This window comes from Microcaecilia unicolor, chromosome 12 (assembly GCF_901765095.1).
Source record: "Microcaecilia unicolor chromosome 12, aMicUni1.1, whole genome shotgun sequence".
NCBI lineage: Eukaryota > Metazoa > Chordata > Amphibia > Gymnophiona > Siphonopidae > Microcaecilia > Microcaecilia unicolor.
Genome location: NC_044042.1, coordinates 32,447,034 through 32,469,097, shown reverse-complemented (window position 1 = coordinate 32,469,097; position 22,064 = coordinate 32,447,034). Strand labels below are relative to the sequence as shown.

Genomic DNA, 22,064 nt, shown 5'->3' with positions numbered 1-22,064 from the left:
CAGGGACAAGATCATACACCTGCACAAGGCTGGAATGGGCTACAAAACCATCAGTAAGACGCTGGGCGAGAAGGAGACAACTGTTGGTGCCATAGTAAGAAAATGGAAGAAGTACAAAATGACTGTCAATCGACAAAGATCTGGGCTCCACGCAAAATCTCACCTCGTGGGGTATCCTTGATCATGAGGAAGGTTAGAAATCAGCCTACAACTACAAGGGGGGAACTTGTCAATGATCTCAAGGCAGCTGGGACCACTGTCACCACGAAAACCATTGGTAACACATTACGACATAACGGATTGCAATCCTGCAGTGCCCGCAAGGTCCCCCTGCTCCGGAAGGCACATGTGACGGCCCGTCTGAAGTTTGCCAGTGAACACCTGGATGATGCCGAGAGTGATTGGGAGAAGGTGCTGTGGTCAGATGAGACAAAAATTGAGCTCTTTGGCATGAACTCAACTCGCCGTGTTTGGAGGAAGAGAAATGCTGCCTATGACCCAAAGAACACCGTCCCCACTGTCAAGCATGGAGGTGGAAATGTTATGTTTTGGGGGTGTTTCTCTGCTAAGGGCACAGGACTATTTCACCGCATCAATGGGAGAATGGATGGGGCCATGTACCGTACAATTCTGAGTGACAACCTCCTTCCCTCCGCCAGGGCCTTAAAAATGGGTCGTGGCTGGGTCTTCCAGCACGACAATGACCCAAAACATACAGCCAAGGCAACAAAGGAGTGGCTCAGGAAGAAGCACATTAGGGTCATGGAGTGGCCTAGCCAGTCACCAGACCTTAATCCCATTGAAAACTTATGGAGGGAGCTGAAGCTGTGAGTTGCCAAGCGACAGCCCAGAACTCTTAATGATTTAGAGATGATCTGCAAAGAGGAGTGGACCAAAATTCCTCCTGACATGTGTGCAAACCTCATCATCAACTACAGAAGACGTCTGACCGCTGTGCTTGCCAACAAGGGTTTTGCCACCAAGTATTAGGTCTTGTTTGCCAGAGGGATTAAATACTTATTTCCCTCTGCAGAATGCAAATAAATTCATATACTTTCCACAATGTGATTTTCCGGATTTAATTTGTGATGTGCTATCTCTCACTGTTACCAATAACCTACCCTTCAATTATGGGCTGCTCATGTCTTTGTCAGTGGGCAAACTTACAAAATCAGCAAGGGATCAAATACTTATTTCCCCCACTGTACAAGTAAAGTAATAAGGCTATCTGGACATCCAGACACTCCAGATATATTAAACTCTCTCTCCCAGTCTTCCCTACAGGACAACAAACAAAAACCACACAATTGGTTAAGATGAAATGTCAAAACCATTTTCAGAAGAAAGGAGGGAGCAGCTTGTAGAGAAGGGGTTTCTGCATGAGAGGGCTTTCAATTCTGAAATCCTTCTGGCTGAGCAAATGGAGAACATAAAGACCACTTTTAGGGTAAGATCTTTCATGGAATTGGGCACAAGGGCTCAGGGATACAAATGAAATAAATAAATAAATAAATAAATAAATAAATAAATAGGGTGGCATCACCAGTGTTTGCAAGATGAGGCTGATATTCCACTCCAGCACAACCAGATGCTGTAGAGGTTTGAGGTGCACACTTTAAGAAACTGTAGAATGTCAGAATGATCTGCAAAAGGATGTCTTTGCAAACCATCGAGAACACAGAGTAATGTCATGATATGAACTCTCAAATAGGCCAAGGATAGGCCCTTAAGTCCTTCCTTTAAAAACAACAAGATCTGGGCTACAGACACCTGGAACTCTGGCCTGTGCACCAGCCTTCAAATATCCGCAAAAATCGTAGATCACTTCTGTGCCTGCAGGAGTATAGCGATTACCAGTTCTGCGTAACCCTTTGCACCTCAAACATGACCTCTCAAGTCCAACTGTAAGAGAGAAGGGTGATGGGTCTTTCATGGATACTGGACCCCGATGTAGACCCTCTGTCCTGAAGGAACCTTAATCCTTCCTCCAGCTGAAGCTGCACCAGGTCTGCATATCAGGGACACCTTGGTCAATCTGGTGCTGCCAGAATCACCAGCCCCGAGTGCGCCGCTACTCTCCACAGCACCTAACCTATCATCAGCCACAGTAGGAACACATACAGAAGGCCAGATATAGGTAATGCTTGCAGAAGGGCATCAACCTCAGCCAAGCCTGTAACTGGAGCCTTGGCATTCCAGTTTCATGCCATCAATTCCATCACCTGGTTTCCTAATTTGCTGGTGATCCTGGCAAAGAGCCTTCCACTATGGGGACCATTCTCCAGGATCCAGAACTTTTCTGCTCAAATAATCTACCTGAACATTCTCAGTCTCCACTATGTGCACTGCTAGCTGTGCCTCTCTGCCCATTAGACCAGCATCAATGCTTCGGGACAGTTCTTCATGAGCCCCTGAACACTGACATAAGCCATGGCTGTAGCTTTGTCTGAAATTACCCTGATGCTCAAAGACGAGCAGGGCTCTCTTGATAGCTCCTGTCACCAGGTGGGTGATTGACTACAGTGCCTCCGCCACTCACCAATGTCCTTGTGCCAACTGACCCTGACAATGAGATCCCCAGCCCAGGAGACTGGGCATCCATGATAAGGACTATCCACTCAAATAATTCCAAGGAACTAAACACCATCCCAAACTGACTTTGGCCTCCTCTGGCAAGGGGAGGTGAATGTCGTAACTCTGGAGCTGTGGTGACTAGTGGGACAAAAGTGAAGTCTGCAGGGGGTGCATGTGGACTCGAGCTCACGGGAGTAAGTTCAGGGTTGCCACCTTTGACCCCAGAACAGGCATATAGTTCCAATTTTCTGGGGCTTTCCTGGCTATAAGACTACTCACCTGCTCCTGGAGCTTCAGCATCCTGTGACTGGATAAAAATGCCTTCCCCAGGTGGGTTTCAAATTGGGCCCCTAGGTATTCCAAACTCTGAGAAAGGCTCAAGTGGCTCATCAGTATTGATCACCCATCTGTGCAACTGCAATTTCTGTACCACCTGAGCAGAACCAATCGAGATAGCAAGATAGTTTCAATGGAGAAAAAGGGCTCATCTTAAACAAAGCATGGCAGCCACTCATTTAGTGCAAAAGGGACTTTTTTCCCCCTTCCCAAAGTTTCAGAATATGACTACAGAAATTCCTCCCCCTCCAGATTCTGAACTATTTCAATTAATTTCCAGCCTTATTTCCTGCCATAATTGATAGTCATAACCAGCAAACTTTTCTGCCAAACTTCAGATTTGTTACTAATGGACTTTTCCTGCCTCAATTTCCAACTGAAATCCCCTGCCTTCCTGAGGAAACCACCACCTCAAACCCCCAACTAATCATGTTTGAGAACCCACTGTATAAAGACAAACTGCAGACTTCACAGCATACCCTGAAGAAAGCCACAGCAAGATGGCAGAAACCTCAGTTCCACTTACTCAGTCGTGGCAAGACCCGGACTATCGCAACAATCATTATTTAAGCTGACTACTGATAAGCTAAAGAGATGTAGTTATCAGTGTGGGCTACTATTAAGATGTGTTACTTTACCATTAACTTGTGCTATTTTAGCACAGCTCCCATTTTATGCAGTGAGACTTAGTTACTAATAACTGGTGTTAGCAGTAAAAATAACATGTCAACGGTAGCCCATTAATAATTTCCTCCCTAAATGTAAGTAAATTGAATGAGAAATTTCCATTTGAAAAAGGAACTCATGTTCTGGAAGGGTTGCATGCTACATTATCTTTTCATTACTACTTTGACAACAAAAAAAAAATCCAAGTTTCTGCTGGAAAGGAAGCAGCTGGAAGTTGAATACAGACCTTACAGAATGCAAAATGAGTGTACAACCTTGGAAACAACATTTGAGATAAAAGTTATCCAAGTTACTGTTTGCCGTCCTACCAGGTACCATTTTGGTGTAACCCTAGTTCACAGTTCTCTCTCTATACCAGTCTGTACCAACCTACCCTGGTTAATGTGATTAATTCCTTTATTCAGGAGTTTGCATGAGATATATATTTTTAAAGGTCAAAGGTATTTCAGCTTTCATTGCCCAGTATCATCTGTAGGACACCATTTGGTTTCCTCTTTCATTTCCACTTGTAATATTTTGTTACCTAAGAGAATATTATCAACATGATGCCCTTAAAGATGCAAAACAGAAAGTTTACAAAACGGGTAAGCCACAAGATGGCAAAGGAATCCTGGATGCTAATTAAGTACAGCAGCACTGGCATCAAGCAGTGGCATAGCCAGACCTGCCATTTTTGTAGGTCCTTCCAACCCTCACCTCAACCCTTCCAACTCCCCACCCAAAATATAAAATACAGGGTGTTTTTTTTTTTTCATTCTGCACTCCTCTCCCCACATCCAACATCTCTTCCTGTCTTCCTTCCCACCCACCCCCACCCTGTCCCAACATGTCTACATTTCTCTCCCCCTCCCCCCACTGACAGATTGCCATCGCCTCCTCTCTGAATCCCCCGTCCCTTCCTGGTGTACCTTAGAAACATCACCGGCAGCCGCAGTGTTTCATATTTGCTGCCTGTGCTGATCCTGCAATTTTCCTCTGCTGCATCCCACCTTCGCTGATGTTACTTCCCGTTTCTTCACTGGCAGGACGCAGCAGAGGGAAGCTGAGAGGCTAGCACAGGCAGGGAGTATGAAATGCTGTGGCTATCAGCAATGTCTCTGAGGTACACCAGGGAGGGATGGGGGTTCAGAGAAGGGGGGGGGGGGAGTTAATGGTCCACTAGCAGAGAAGAGGAGAGTGAGGAGCTGCCAATAGGTGTGCCTGTACCCACCCAGGCCCATTCAGTGGCATCAAGCTATTGCAAAGAAAATTTCACATGACTAAGTGGAAAAAGAGTGCTTGTGGATTGGACCTCAGCCTCCACGACTTTGCCTTCAGATTGGCAACAAACTGTCAGAGTACCAAGGCAAAGAATAAATTGGCATACTTGCACTGCTGTCATGGCGGCTTGGTCTCCTAGGAGGCCCCAGGATATTGGGGAAGACTCTTCTCTTCACTTTGTCATCATTCTCCTTCTCTTTCTTAATACTTTGCTGCAATCAACACATGACAAAGTAAACATTTTTCTGCCGTACTCACTCTTCTTTTAAAACACTGCAACAACCTAACCAAAGGATGAAAGCACAGATATGTAAGAGAGGAAAGCTACAATGCTGGAGAAAACAGCACACTCTGATGACATTACCTTGATCTTGGGTAGTAACCCGATCCGGCCACGCTTCTGCTCCAAGTTACGTGGTTCCTTAACTTTTACACCCAGATGTTTCATGTAGGTCAGGATCACATACTGCATTGTTGAACTGTGACATGGGAATTAGAACTTGTATGAAAAAAACACAGCTATTGGACCTAAGCAAAAAGTCAATCCTCCAAATTAAGACCCTAAAGAGAGAGAGAGCCAATGACTTTCCAAAGGAACAAAACTGGAAATGCAGGTTGACAGGCAGAAAGTGGTGTCACTGGCACACATCTGCATTTCTCAGGTATTTTTATCTGCAACACAACAAAGGCTTTCACACCTATGTAGTATCTGAGGTTGTTAGACAAGAAATGAGTTTTCTACTGGTACAAGCAAAGAATAATCTCTACTGAGATCATGAATCCTGATATTAATTTAAAGTTTTCCCTCTAAGTAATGTACCCATTTGGGCAATATAAAAAAAACACAAAAAACAAACTAATTTACTGTAAATAGAAAGGGACTAAACACACCTATGTGTAAAACAGGCAAAACAAAAGGGGAGACTAATTTTCCACCATTAGTCCGGACTGATTATTTACCAACAAAGAAAAAAGCTCCACGGCAACAGGATATGGATTTACCAGATACAGAGGGACATTTTCGAAAGAAATGTCTAAGTGTGAATTTGGATGTTTTACAAAGATGTCCAAATTCAGAGGCGGTGGTCATTTTCGAAAAAAGATGGATGTCCATCTCTGTGTTCGAAAATACCATGGACATCCTTGGATTTGGACGTCTTTGATTTTCGGCCATTTTCGAAAACAAAAACGTCCAAGTCTAAAACATGCAAATTCTATTTGGACGTGGGAGAAGCCAGCATTTTTAGTAGACTGGTCCCCCTGACATGCCAGGACTTCAATCAGGCACTCTAGGGGGCACTGCAGTGGACTTCATAAAATGCTCCCAGGTACACAACTCCCTTACCTTGTGTGTTGAGCCCCCCCTCCCAAAAAAAAAAAAAATAACCCACTACCTCCAACTGTACACCACTACCATAGCCCTTACAGGTGAGGGAGGTACTTATATGTAGGTACGGAGGGTATCTGGTGGTTTTTGGAGGGCTCGCTGTTTCCTTCACAAATGTAACAGGTAGGGGGGTATGGGTCTGGGTCCACCTGTCTGAAGTGCACTGCACCTACTACTAAACTACTCCAGGCACCTGCATGCGCTGTCATGGACCTGAGTATGGCATCTGAGGCTGGCAAGTAATATTTTTAATCATGCTTTTTGAGGGTGGGAGGGGGTTAGTGACCACTGGGGGAGTAAGGGGAGGTCTGGTCATTTCGGGCACCTTTATGTGTCTTATTCGTAATAAAAACAGGTCTAGGTGAAAACGTTCAAGTTTTAGTCTCGGATGTCTTTGCTTTTTTCCATTATGGTTCAAACACGTCCAAGTCTTAGGAACGCCCAAGTTCCTGCCTCAAACATGCCTCCGATACGCCTCCTTGAGATTTGGACATCCTTGAGACGGACTTCCGAGAAATACGTCCAAAATCCGGTTTTGATTATACCGATTTGGACATCTCTGTGAGATGGACGTCCAAGTGCTGATTTATGTCACTTTTTGGACGTCTATCTCTTTTGAAAATGAGCCTGATACTGATAAATTAGATGCTACAAATTTGCTTGAGGCTTCACTTTCTAAGCAATGCTCTTCCACTACTTTGATAGTGACTTTAGCCTTAGAGAAGGGCTCCTAAAATTGTTCTTTAGACACAGAGAGATGTTATTTCATTTCTTTAGAATTTCCATGTTTCCTGATTTGGCTAGGAAGACCCAGAAGAGGAGGAAGCAAGTCCTGACCTCCTGTTGTACAGATAGGAGCAGTATTTGTTCTTAAATTTCCATGCAAGTGTATAATTAAGTTTCAAGCCACTAATTTTTTTAACCTTTACATATATCAATGTTTCTGGCTGCTAAGAGGACTGAACATTCTTCTGCCCAAGGGATAAGTACCAAATCTGCCTCTATAACTTAATTTCGCTCTCACAGAATGCTAACAGCCAGTTAGACCTGCAGCTTTTTCTTGTTTTGTATTGTATAAAACTTTAGTCTTATATTTTTGTTTCTAAATTGCAGATGTCTCCATCTGCTGATAGAGGGACACAACCCATTAATCTATGTTAAAAGTTATTAGTCAGGATGGATAATGTTTTCTTACATATCCAGCAAAATGTCTAGTGAAAATTTCTAATGTATGATATATTTCCTCTGACTCATTGTAACTGAAAGAATTTCTCTTGAGTTTTCTCCAAAGTCAATGGGGTCCTTTTACTAAGGTAAGCTAATGGATTTAGTGCACACTAATGATTAGCGTGTGCTAAATGATGAGACACTCATTATATTCCTATGGGTGTCTTACCGTGTAGTGTGAGCTAATCGTTCGGCGCACACGCTAAATTTGTTAGCGCACCTTAGTAGAAGGACCTCAATAGCTATAAGTCCTGATGGTGGAACAGTGACATACCTGGTTTAAGTTTAATAACCAGATTAATGATTGTCTGGCCTTTCCAATATGACATTTTTCTAATTTCTTTTTGAATTCCAGTTTCCTTGTATTCTCTGCTGAGCTCCTCCTCCTTGTTTGGTGGCTTAGTAGGGGGTATTTGCAGTTTATTTCTGATGTAGGATTTTGTTCTCTTTGAAATCTGTAGTATATGATGCCATTACCTCATTTTCTCTACAAGGCTTATTCTTGTAATTTTTAGTGCAAGTTAATAAATAAAAAATAAAATTAAAAAACCCATAAAAATATAAATCAATTCAAAAACATTAATCAACAGATAATCAAAGGATCAGGCTGCAAAAGAACTCACAAGGGAGTGGGAGCTGTGACTTCTGGAGCCCTTGTGAGTTCTGTAGCTGTCAGGGGTGGAAGGGATTTAATGGGCTGGGAGGGGATGATCACTATGTCTTGGGGCATAGACACTGCAGTTTAGATTTAGATTTGGGTTACCTTTTTTCCTCCTCCAGGGGCTGAGATGTCATCCTAAAGAGAAAGAGTACAAAAGTCAGAGCCACGCATTACACATGAATTAAACTGTCATACTGAAGCTTCTCTAAAAATAATAGTCACACACTTGTCTATATCAGGGGTTCTCAACCTAGTCCTCAGCACACACCCAGCCAATCAGGTTTTCAGGATATCCACAATGAACATAAAAGAGATAAATCTGCATCCAAGGGAGGTAATGCATGCAAATTTAACTCATGCATATTCATACTGAAAACCTGACTAGATAGGTGTGTCCCGAGGACTGGATTGAGGACCCCTGATTTTGAAAAAAATATTCCAGATTGTAATTGATATTCTGTCTATCTGAAAAGAGTAGGGCCTATTATTCACACCCAAACTTAATTTAAACCATAGGATCTCAACCCAGTCCTCGGGACACATCTAGTCAGTCAAGTTTTCAGGATATTCCCAATAAATATACATCTAATAACAAATTAACTATGCACCTTGTTGACATATATTTTAAATATAAGTACATGAGTGTTGTCATACTGAGACAGACCAAAGGTCCATCAAGCCCAAGCATCCTGTTTCCAACAGTGGCCAATCCAGGATACAAGTACCTAGCAAGATCCCAAAACAGTACAATACATTTTATGCTGCTTATCCTAGAAATAATACAATATCAAAAAAAGAAACCAAAAATGGCTATGCTGTGTCAAATAATATCTTTGTAAAAATACACAAATAAAAATAAACAACACAGCTCTATTGCAACAAAAAAACTGATGACTTATTTGAAGGTGTCTCATACCATCACAGCGACAAGATAATGTCAATATGCTATATAAGCCCACAAGCTTGTGAATTAGTATAATCATAGACCACCTCCTACCAACCTATAGTGCACATTAACTGCATCTTGTGTAAACCTTCATACCTAAGTTTCCATATATTTACTCAAAACTCTTTTTTTAATAAAAATTTTTTTGTTGTGCACTACTGCCAAAAATTGAAAGGCTGTTGCAATCACTCTATTGATAAAGCAAAAATCAACTTAACTTGATAGCTCAAGAAATTATTCGCCGTCTTGATGGGCTGGAGCTTATCGCATGGGGATTGGAGCCTATAGAATTTCCCGGATCCAATCAAACCCATATATGTACAATCTCCGGTATCTCTGTAAGCCCGACAGGACCCTGTTTTGCGGTCACCTGCTTTCTCAAGGGCCAATATTTTTCAACAGCGACTGATACCGTTGTACGACTGGCCCTTGAGAAAGCAGGTGACCGCGAAACAGGGTCCTGTCGGGCTTACAGAGATACCGGAGATTGTACATATATGGGTTTGATTGGATCCGGGAAATTCTATAGGCTCCAATCCCCATGCGATAAGCTCCAGCCCATCAAGACGGCGAATAATTTCTTGAGCTATCAAGTTAAGTTGATTTTTGCTTTATCAATAGAGTGATTGCAACAGCCTTTCAATTTTTGGCAGTAGTGCACAACAAAAATTTTTTTATTAAAAAAAAGAGTTTTGAGTAAATATATGGACACTTAGGTATGAAGGTTTACACAAGATGCAGTTAATGTGCACTATAGGTTGGTAGGAGGTGGTCTATGATTATACTAATTCACAAGCTTGTGGGCTTATATAGCATATTGACATTATCTTGTCGCTGTGATGGTATGAGACACCTTCAAATAAGTCAACAGTTTTTTTGTTGCAATAGAGCTGTGTTGTTTATTTTTATCCTAGAAATAAGCAGTGGATTTTCCCCAAGTCTATTCTTTTAGGAAGCTATCCAAATCTTTTTTAAATCCCCCTAAGATAACTGCTTTAACTACATTCTCTGGCAACAAATTTGAGTTTTCTCTGATTTGTTTTAAATTTACTACTTTGTAGCTTCATTGCATGTTCCCTAGTCCTAGTATTTTTGGAAAGAGAACAAGTGTTTCATGTCTACCCGTTCCAGTCCACCCATTATTTTTATAGACCTCTATCATATCTCCCCTCAAACATCTTTTCTCCAAGCTGAAGAGCACTAGCCGCTTTAGCCTTTCCTCATAGGGAAGTCGTCCCATCCTCTTTATCATTTCTGTTGACCTTCTCTGTACCTTTTCTAATTCAACTATATCTTTTTTGAGATGCAGTGATGCTGAATGAAGCACTTGCTATTGAATCCTTAGCCTGTTGTGAGCTGTTAGAATATTGAAGAATTTTGTTTACAAGTCTCAGCTTCTGAAGAAGCTTAGCAAAACATGGCACTATGTCGGGTTTAGAGCAATGAAGATGTTATAAATGATGGAATGTTCATTAACTTGACTGGGACTGCAAGTAAACATCAGAGATTTTGTATCTGTCCATTGGGAGAGAATATTTCAACAGTGAGGACCTGCATACAGTTATATTTTCAAGAATCAATGTGGGTGAAGAATGCAGAAACAGTGATATACTGCATGAATATATATGGAACCAAACTATTGCAAGATAAATGATTCTGCCTCTCATCAAAAGAACATATTGGTAGTAAATGCAGAAATAAAAGCCAATCAACAGAATGAGATTGGTATGTTAGGCAGGATATTTTTCCCTTCAGTACAGTTTTCATTGTACAAGTAGATATAGCTTAAAAGACCAAACCTAAGTACATGTATATTGAGTGAAAGGTTTTATGTATGCTTGATATATGAATAAAGAACGTGTATTTGATTTAAAATTAATGTCAATTAGGTACATAGATACTTTAAAATTGATATTAAGACAGTGTAAAACTATATTAAAATTAAGTAGTCCCTTGAGGTAATTAGTGGCAATAGATATACATGAGATAGATTTGCATACAGTGGAGCAGTGCATGCAATATCTCATGCATATTTACTGTGGATATACCGAAAACCTGACTGGCTAGGTGTGTCCCGGGTTGAGACCCCTGATTTAAACCAATAAAGCATGCAGAGAAGCTCTGTGGTCAGCATGCTCTAATAAACAACCCAGACCTTGGGAAAACCCTAGCCAGAACAATTTCCAGGATACCCACAATGAATATGCATGAGATAGATTTGCATACATTGCCTTCGTTGTATGCAAATCTCTCTCGTACATATTTATTGTGGATATTCTGTAAACCTGATTGGCTGGGTGTCCCAAGGACCTGGTTGAGGATCACTGGTAAAGGGCTACAATTCCCTTTATCAGAGCATGCTGACCACAGAGCTTCTATGCATGTTTTATTAGTTTATATCAGGGAATCTAGAGGACATGAACCGAAGGTTGCAGGCTGGCAAACATAGCAGTAACATCAGGAAATACTTTTTCATGGAGAGTGTGGTGGATGCTTGGAATACCCTCCTGATGGAGGTAGTGGGACAAAACTGCATGATAAACACAGAGGATCATTATATAAAAAGAGGATGGTATATCATATGCAGTTGGGAAGTCCTCCAACTGCATTTCTGCCAGTGGAGGTGGTGCTTCAAGTCTATATGTCCTTCTCTCCCTCTTCTTGATTTATTTACCACTCTTTTACCCAATCTCTGGATTATTCTTTCCTCTTACCTGTACCTTAATAAACCACTTTGTGCCTTTTTGTAGGCCACAGCAGTATATCAAACACACTGAAATAACTAACTAAAAAAATATATATGTGTGTGTGTGTTTGTTTGTTTTCAATCACTAGGGACAGGCAGGATCCCTGGAGTCCTGCACAACTTGCCTGTCCCTCACTATTGAAAATGTGAGGGTGAAACAGCCACCCCCCCCCCCCCCCCCCCACTGGCAGGACTATAGGTGGAGGACTCCCGTTCAGCTTAGAGGGAACAGTGATCGTATGCCCTTCATACTTTAAACAGGGCCTATGGGGGTGTAACCTGAACAGAGCGCCTTGTTTGGCAGACTCGATAGACCCATACAGGTATTTATCTGCCATCATTTACTATGTATATTATTATGAGTCCTAATAATCTGATAATAGTCTATAGCTCTAAGTTTGTAACTGGATAACAATTATATATCTAAACCTAGTGCTAGATCATACCTAGCTTAGACAACTAAGGCTTCCCGTGTGGCCCTCAAGTAGGACAGTCTGTCTATGAATGTAAATTTGTTAAGGCATTTTCATGAATATATACCTCTACATGTGCATGACATGCCTCATGAAACTACTCTGTGTGAACAAACATGGGCAGTGACAAGAGTGCACATTCTTGTATGAAACTGTGGAGGAGTTTGGGTAGAGCACAGGTAGATTCGCGATTTATCCACATAACGGCTCTCTCGTTCATTTATACCAAATCTTGAGCTGCTACAACTGTATGTGGGATCATTTCACTCGCAATTTCTAAAAGATTTTGTTCTAGTATTTCATCAAAACAATGTCTTTATAAAACAGGCTGCAAATTGGCGCCTTCTAACCCTTCACAAATAGGCGACTTTTTATAGAATTACCCTCTCTGTAATTAATATTCGGTAGCTTTTCTTTATCAGAGTTCATTATCTTCCTAGAACTCCAGCTTCCTTCTTTCATTCAAGTCTTAGTGGCAGTAAAATTTCTACTTTCACTGAAAGATGCCTACATACATAAATTCGGAAGGCATGGAAGTATCACCTAACTACACAAGCCATGGACCCATACGTATCTGCATTCAAGGAATGATACTGATGAGAACATGCAGCATGAGCTGGTGACACATGATGCATGGAACCAGTGCTCCTGCCCACCCCCATAGTAGAAGCAGATACCTGTGCACATCCTTGTTTGGCATAGAGTCAACATCTGTTTGTGCACATGCAAAGACAACAAAAAGACCACCGAAGTGGGCAAAAAAACACAAATGTCCCACGGATAATCACAGGAGAAAAAAGGGAGTGGGAACAGAACCAGGCTCTTCAAGGGCCGACAGGAAACAGTCAAATTTCAATTTATTGGAGACTGTACAAGGTATCCTGTTTTGGCACTGCAAGTGCCTTCCTCAGGAGTCTTATTTCTTTGTCTCCGAGAGCTACTTGACAAAGTTTACCGGATAGAGTCACTTGTTAATAAACGTACTGGTCTTGAAAAAGACCTTTTAGATACTGGTAAAAGGTTTAGAAATTGGAGACAAAGAAATAAGATTCCTGCGGAAGGCACTTGCAGTGCCGAAATAGGGTACCTTGTAGAGTTTTCAATAAATTAAATTTTAAAATTCGACTGTTTCCTGTTGGTCCTTGAAGAGCCTGGTTCTGTTCCCACTCCCTTTTTGCTCCTGTGCGCATGCATGCATGCACACACACAGCACTCTGTGCCCAGCATGGAAAGGATGCTGAAACAGAAGGGCCTGTCTACTGTATGGAACTGTTGCCCACACATGGAATAGATGTCTCAACACACGCCTGTGTCTGGCATGGAGCTCCTTACAGCACTTCCTCTATTTTGCTGATTATGTGCTCGGCACTCAGTCGTTCCTTCTCCAGAGTGGCCTGGTCACGAACACGCTCAGCATCCAGTCTGGCTAGTTCATTTTCTGCTAATGTCAATCCCATGCTGCGCTTCTGTCTAAAGAAAGAAAGAAAGAGACAATAAAACAAAAATAAATTCTCCAAAGCACCACAACAAAGATATCATCCAAAGACAGCACTCAGAATTCTGTAGGAAAGTATTTATTACACTAGTTTTATTGCCATTTAAATACTGATCTGAATGCTCCAGTGCTAGGGCATTTAACGTCCGCTACCGAGCACAAATGTTCATCCATGTGCCTTTTATGTGTTTTTAGTTCATGCTAAAATCTACGTTATATCAAAGCTAACGAGGCTTCACATTCCTGGACCAACAAAACAAGTGGTTCACTGAGCTAGTCTCATATACAATCAGCTCAACTACCAGCATGTGACTCGAGGATCAGCTGTCAACATTGTGTAGATCTTGGGTTTCCAGGTATACAGCCTGACATGGCTAATTTTGCCGTTTATCTTTCCAAGCCAACTAAAATGATTAGTGGTAAAAATAATCATTTGATCCATCTATAATGGCAGTATATATGCCTTAACAACAATAGTACGGCTGTATAAAGTGATCATGATTCAAACCCAAACTTGGTAGATGTGTGGAAGATTTGAAAACTTGGTTGTAAGACATGGAAGGGGGCCTACGTGTTGCACTTGGTGTTTGACTTGTAAGGATCCCAGAAGATGAGAAGGCTTGAGGTGACTAACCTGTGGTGGTGGTAGTGGATGCCTTGGGCTGGTACTAGGAGGCCATAGTGGGAGGAGAGCTCTTGTGAAGGATGTGGGGCTAAAGTTAGGTTATATACAGAAAGCTGTTTAGCAGGTTGACATGGATAATTTGCAATCTTTACTCTGCTCTTTCCTTAAAGGCACCTGGCTTACCTTTGCCTTTGAAGAAACCTTTCTATCAACCTCCCTGTTGTTTGAAAGTACCTTTCAGATACCTCATTCTCAACCATGTGCTCCTGAGTGACTTTCTAGTTTAAAAGCTGATCTGCTTCCTTTAAAAGTTAACAGTGGTGGAACCTGGCTGCTGGTACTAAGGAAGAGCCTTCCCCAGAACGCTGCCCGGTTCCTAACAAATTTAATCCCTCTTCCCTGCATCATTGCCTCATCTGTGCATTGAGACTCAAGAGCTCTGCCTGCCTCTTTGGTCCTGCGCATGGAATGGGGACCATTTCTGAAAATCCTACCCCAGAGGTTTGGGATTTCAACTTTCTATCTAAGACCCTAAATTTGGCTTCCAGGACCTCTTTCCCACATTTTCCTATGCCATTACACTGTCAATAACAAAACTGATTTGAGTCTTTTCAACTCTGTTTGGATAAAGTAGCTTCTTGGTTGACTGATAATCATCTAGTTCTTAACCTACAAAAACAGTCACCTGCTGGCACATAGGACAAGCCTCTCCACCATCTATTATACCAATTCTTTTTGGACTCCCAGTCCCTACACCTCTTGTGGACAGCTTTAAGTATCTTGGAGTAATCGTGGACTCCAAATTGACAACTTTTTCAGCTCAAATTTCATCAGTACTTAAATCTGGTTTTACGTCTCTCTGACAGATAAGATCAGTGCGGAGTTACCTTGACCGTTCACTTCTTCTAACATTGTTTTACACTCTTCTCCTATCTCGTTTGAACTACTGCAACACAGTGTATGCAGGAATCACTAAGTTTCAGCTGAAGTGTCTTCAAACTCTTCAAAACCTGCGGTTAGGGTGCTGTGTCACGCCAAACACAAGGATCACATTACTCCACTCCCTATAAAATTACATTGGTTGCCTGTCAAATTTCGAAATATAATTGTGATGTTGACTCACAAAGCACTTAATACTGGAATCCCGAACTACTTAGCATCTTTGACAATTCCTTTTGTTCCAACCAGGTCTTTTTGCACATTTAAAGCTAAATTAAAAATGAATTTTTTCACCCTTGCTTTTGGGGATTTGCTGGGACAGGAGTAGTTGTGACGGGGGGGGGGGGGGGGGGGGGGAGGGGGGGGAGAGTGTTGCGCTAGGGAATGTTGCAGCCAATGATATCTCACTGTTTGCATGTTTCTTCAGAATGAATGATGCCTGTCCTTTATTTTAAGGAGTTCTTTTCTGACTTTTTATTTTTATTGTAAATCACCTTGATTTGCTTTGTAAATAAAGGCGATTTCATCAAATGCCAATAAAGCATAAACCACTATCTTGTTAAAACCCAATTTCAAATTTTCATCCCATAAGTACATAAGTACTGCCATACTGGGACAGAAAAAAGGTCCATCAAGCCCAAGCAAAAACCAAATCAGTAATATCCTCAGAACCAACAATATTCAAGATTTCTGCTATCGCAGTTAACTGGTCTGGCATAACATTTTTCGTAGATGCTATCGTGTGTTTCTCTGTTACGCTCAACAATCGCTTTCTTTGAAACTGAAACAAAAACATAAATTAAAAAGTGATCCAACCAAGGGACAGTCTGCAATGAGAGATCCTTAATTAAATACTGTTGCACATTCCCTCTACATAAAAATACTAAATACAACTGACTGGCAACATATATGGAAGCTTGAACTGAAAGAATCCTAATTCTTCTAACGTCTTCTGTATTTATAGTGATCCCTTTTGGTGCTTATTTTGGGCCAAGGCTTGTTATTTAAAGTTTTACAAGCTGATAAAAACCTCTCTTTTTGAGCATATATATGAGAGTTATTGTATGTTAAGTGCAAGTCAGAAAAAAAAGAAATGATATTTACTATATTGATTGGGGGCTAGATGGATAAAGATTACTGTGTAACCTCTGCCAGGATATGTTACATTTTTTTAGACCTGTTACTGCTTTGATGTAACATTCTACAGAAATGAATGTGTTAAGCTGTGACTAGAATATAGTGTACACCAGGCTATCATCTATCTATTCATAAGAGACAGGGTAGAAGGAAAGGGAGGAAGAAATATATTAAATAAAATATATTCAAGCAAAAGAACTTCAGGGCTTTTGAGGTAAAGAGTAGGAAATAGGGTTAATCTGGAAAGTGGGAAGCGGAGATGGTGGAAGCAAAAAACTCTTAGTCCAAGAAAGCTTGAAATAAGCAAGGTAGATCCTTCGTTGAAGATAATGTGTATTTGCCATCATATGCCCCATGTCCATACTGCCCAAATATTTACCTGAAATCCTCTAGGTGTCGCTGCACATCAGGATAAACTTTCTCGTGCATGGTCTGGATGTAATGGCGATGAAGCTCCTCTGGAATCAGTTCCGGCCGTCTCTTCTCTACGAAAATCATTTAACAAAAACGTAATATTTTCTAGATACAAATGTGATATGTAGGGCTACCAGCCAATTTTATGGCACTTAAAAACGAATACACACACAATCCAGGTTTATGAACCACAATGACTAGAATACAGGGCCAAGTGTGCTTGCATGAATGCATATTCATGACAACACATTTCAGTATTTATCAGCACACAGAAAGCACTGGTGTCACTGTGTACAAATGGGCAAGTGTCTGTGATCCTGCATATTGCAGAGATGCCTGCAACTATATGGGACAAGCACTTGTGTGCATTCGGGCCAGGATATGGATGGGCCTATAAGAAAACAATTCTACATTTGAGAAATATTGCGATTACCTAGATCCAATGCAACATCATCCGGAACCAAAACCTTCAGGTTCTGTAATAAAACATGAAAAATGCTGAAAATGAGGCAGAACTGAAACACAGTCACCACTGCACTACTATGTGGATAGTGTACTAGAATAATCATCCGCACAGATCAGGTACAAAGTACCCTGGCTTTAATGCCCACTCTTTGTCTCACTATAAGCTGAATGCTACCTCAATATGAGATGCACAAAAGTCTCTTCGAATGAAATATTTTGTCACGACAAAACTGTGAAGTCCACTGCACAGGTCATAAATGTATACCCTGCCTGCTACGCTCATTTGTGGCTGTAATTCATTCCAAGTGTGCTGGCAGTAAATTCTGTCACAAATTTTGGTAATTATTATTATTATTTGATATTATTATGTTTTATTCACTTTACTCTATTTCGGGCTAATGTGGGGTATAAATGTCATGAATAAATAAATAAGTAAATGAATAGATAATAAAAAGATGCTGAGAAAGCTCACATCTAGCAGACTGCTTCTCGCATTACCTAAGTTTTCATGGGCACAGGATATCATTACAATTCTGAAAAGCAGAAGTATGACTGCATTGGGCTTCCAAAAAAAATCACTGGGGTAACTTGAATGGAACACCAATAACAATTTTATACAGCCATGGTATAACAGCATGGGAATTCCCTGAGGGCTGGGATTCTCTGCACGGCTAGACTATGGTTAAAAACCCAAACTTTAATGAGCAGATTTTTTATGAAACAGCCAAAATAACCTTGGTGGCGGTAAGGATTATCACAAAATTTAATAAATCATAAAAGGAGATCTGGATGCGCTGAAGTACTGGTCGTGTGGTCTTGTAAGAAGTAAAGCTAAAGATGGCAAGGGCTAAAACAGCGTAGTGCCAAAGGTGGTAGAGGCCATCATAATACATTTTGGGTATATTTTGGACAGATGGGTAGGAGTGTGGTTAAAAAAAAAAAAAAAAATCAGATAAACAGCATTGAAGCTGGGAAGTTGGTCTTGGACTGCAAAATGAATGAATCTCAACTAGGAAGACTGAATGGACCATTTTGGTCTCTATCATAATTTACTGTTACCATGCAGATGTGACTCTAGGGCTCTCAGTATGTTTACGTTTACCCTTATTTACCTTGACATACTGCACATAAATTAGTAGATATGCAGTTTACAATGGTTTAAAATGAAGTAAAATAATACAATAAACAAAGGGATAAGAAAGGCAGGATGGTTAGGTACAGGCTTTAGTGCACAAAAAAAAACTTATTCCCAAGAATTTATAGTTTTAATTGGTCATGCTAGAATTTAAATTATGGCTTCCCAAACTGATTCTGAGGACCCCACTGCCAGACCAATTTTCAGGATGTCTAAAATCAATCTGCATACACTGGAGACTCCATATGGGCAGATTCACTTCATACATATTGACTGCAGGCATACAGAAAACCCAGGACAGGTATGGAAACAACTCCAGTCTTATTTATTGCATTTGAAATACTGCTAAGGGCCTGCACATGGGCATCTAAGCGGTGTACATATTAAAAATAAAAGGATAGGAGAGGGTGAATGAGAGAGAGGTAAGAGGAAGGTAGTAAGACTAAGGAAGAAAAAGATTTTTAAAGAGGTGAGTTTTAAGTTGTTTCTTGGAGGTTGCGATGGTTGGCTAGTTTCTAACATGGAGGAGAAGGTCATTCCAGAGTCTGGGTCCCAGTTAAATGAAAGAAGAATCATGTGAGATATTAAGGTGAAGAGCGGACAATGAAGGGAGAGTGAGGAGATTATTATCAGCCGAGGATGTGGAGAGGTGTGTATGAAATAAGAAGCTTGTATCTGTAACTGTATCTCATAACTAAAGTGGGGAATACATGCTACAGTCTTGCTTAAAATATGCAGTTCAGCGAGGACAGATATGCTACAGTATGTGCTTATTAGACCAAGTATACAGTTTTCTGGATTATTATCACTTGTTTGTGCATAAGTGCAATGTAACTAAAAAATACATGGAAGGAGTTGGCCTCAAGGCTCAAGGAAACTAGGGTCTCCTTTCCATGCTGGACATGTTGTGGATGTGATCTTCCCAATCTTAAAAGAGATGGCTGCAGTTACCATGGCACCCTCTGCCAGCTGACACACTGGCACTGTACATCTTGAAGGTCATCTCTCTCCAGCTCTAGAGGCCATGAGAAAACAGCAGCAGCTGTCTCATATCATGGGTATAGAAAATTAAGGAAAACAGGATCAGTTAAAAAAAAAATCAGAAAAAAGGCAGGAGAGGAAAAAAGTAATTATTTAAAAGGCATTGATCTGTTATTCAAGTGGGGATCTCACAAACAGGAACCTACCGCTGCTCGGTCGAGGAAAAACTGATTGAACTCTAGAAAGACTCGACGTGTCTCCTTTGAGTTGGTCTGTTTGTACAAGTCTGTGTAAAGATAGCAGAGCTGAAAAGACAGAGCAACAGTGTACAATTAAACCAGGGGTCTTAAAACAGAGTATCTTTAATTTGTCAGGAGGAGAAATTAGGTCTTACCTGATAATTCTCTTTCCATTAGTCCTTCCCATTATTCCAGAACCTGTGGGGTAGTTGTGTCCATCAACCAGCAGGTGGAGATAGAGAACTGAAAACTAAGTTGAGACATCTCTCTTGGCATCTAGTCCAGCTCTTCAGTATTACATTAGAAAACAGTAAGGAGAAGCTCAGAATACATACAACAGCCTTAAACAACTCGCTAACCTAACACTAACCAGACAAGCAAACGTGTGGACCTCTCTCATCTCTGAACAACTTGTACAGAACAAGAGTTATGCAGGAAGCACCATGCAAGGTGACAGTCCTTATTAAAATCTCAGAAACATTGGGTGGGCCTCTGGAATAGTGGGAAGGACTAAAAAAGAAAATGATTAGGAAAGACCTAATTTCTCCTTCCATAATATAGCTTCCCACTATTCCAAAACCTGTGGGATGTTCAAAAGCAATCCCCCGAGTGGGTGGGATCCTGGTGCTGCTATCCCGAGGACTGAAGCCCCCAAAACTAGCTTCCAAGCATGCTACAACATCCATCCTGTAGTGCTTGGCAAAGGTATGCAGAATCAACCATGTCACCACCTTGCAAAGATCCGCTGGAGATAGTAAGGGAGTCTCAGCCTAGGATGTTGCCGTGTGCCTCATAGAACAAGCTCGCAAGGCCTGAGGAACCTGCTTCTCCATAAACACATAAGTTGACATGATAGTCTCATTCATCCATCTAGCAATTGTGGGCTTGGAAGCCATGAGGCCAAGCCTCTGTTTACCAAAAAGCACAAACAGTCTGTCTGATTTGCAAAACGTATTCGTGACTTCCATATATCTAAGGAGATACACACATTGAGAAGCTTCAAAGATGAATACTGTGCATCTTTGTTCTCTCTGTGAAAGGAAGGAAGCTCCACAAATTAGTTGAGATGAAATGCTGATATCGCTTTTGGAAGAGAGGAAGGAACTGTATGCAGGGAGACCCTGCTTCCAAAATGCAAAGAAAGGGATCCGACAAGGTAGAGCCTGAAGATCCAAAACCCTACGTGCTGACACAACAGCCACCAAGAATACTGTCTTTAACTTAAGATTTTTCAAGGAGACCTTCCAGAGTGGCTCAAAAGAAGGCTTCTGAAGAGCCTTAAGGACTAAAATGAAGGTTCCATTCTGGACACAGTATACAAAAAGGTGGCTGCAAGTGGCCTGCTCCCCACAAGAATCAAATGATATTTGGGTAACCCGCAAGAGATGTCTTCTCTAGTTGGCTCCTGAAACAGACCAAAGCCGCAACTTGAACTTTTAGAGAACCCAATGCCAATACTTTCTGAAAGCATGTATGGAGAAATGCTAGGATGTGCATGATTTGAGCAGAGAAGGGAGAAAATCTGCACTCAGAACACCACCCCTCAAAACGTCCATCACACCTTCACATATGCAATGGATGTAGAGCATTTCTTAGCCTGAAACAAGGTAGCAATGACTGAATCAGAATAACCTTTTTGTCTCAACCAAGCCCTTTCAATGGCCAAGCTTTAAGACCAAAGGGTCAAGGATCATCCATGAGCACTGGACCTTGGTTCAGTTGGCTGTGAGAGGACCTCTGTCTAGCAGTCGGATCAATTCCGTGTACCACAGCCTCCGTGCCCAATCCAAGGCTACAAGAATTATTCAACCCTGGTGCAATGTGATCCTTTTCAACACATGACCTACCACGGGCCAAGGAGGGAAGATGTATAGTAGATGTGTCTCCAGGAGGTGTTGCAGAAAGGCATCGATCTCCACTGAGCATGATTTTTTTCCAGTGGCTAAAGAATTTGGGCACTTTTGACATTCATTTTCATCACCATCAAGTCCAGAAGCAAAGAACCCCATCAGTCCACTATCAGCTTAAAACCCTAACTGGATATGTCCCTGCTTCAGTAAATAGGCCTGGTGTAGCAGTAATACATATTTCCCAAGAAAACAAAGATCCCAATGCAACTGAATGCTCTGCTGGGCCCCTAGGATGTAAAATGTGGCTGTGCTCCGCACGTGATCAGCCAGAGGCTGCTCCTCACTGCAAGACCCCAACAAAACGGCGCCTGTTCCCGTGCTCTCCTGCATCAAACTGTGCACCGGGCCTGCCGGAGAGCCTGCAGACCTCGGTATATTCAGACATTGCGCTGAACCCAAAGATGTGCTGCTGCTGACCATTTCCTCT

General features: G+C 41.5%; 1 protein-coding gene across 2 annotated transcripts in view; it reads right to left on the bottom strand.

Moving 5' to 3' along the window:
• Positions 1-22,064, bottom strand: part of ARHGEF12 (Rho guanine nucleotide exchange factor 12) — a 159,080-nt gene that overhangs the window by 54,898 nt on the left and 82,118 nt on the right. For both annotated transcript variants that reach the window (XM_030220358.1, XM_030220359.1), the window contains 7 exons: positions 19,695-19,793; positions 17,341-17,383; positions 16,873-16,978; positions 13,630-13,767; positions 8,235-8,267; positions 5,222-5,336; positions 4,964-5,069 (listed from right to left, as the gene is read on the bottom strand). In XM_030220358.1, the coding sequence (XP_030076218.1) occupies positions 4,964-5,069; positions 5,222-5,336; positions 8,235-8,267; positions 13,630-13,767; positions 16,873-16,978; positions 17,341-17,383; positions 19,695-19,793 (640 nt within the window). The remainder of the gene's footprint in view (positions 1-4,963; positions 5,070-5,221; positions 5,337-8,234; positions 8,268-13,629; positions 13,768-16,872; positions 16,979-17,340; positions 17,384-19,694; positions 19,794-22,064) is intronic.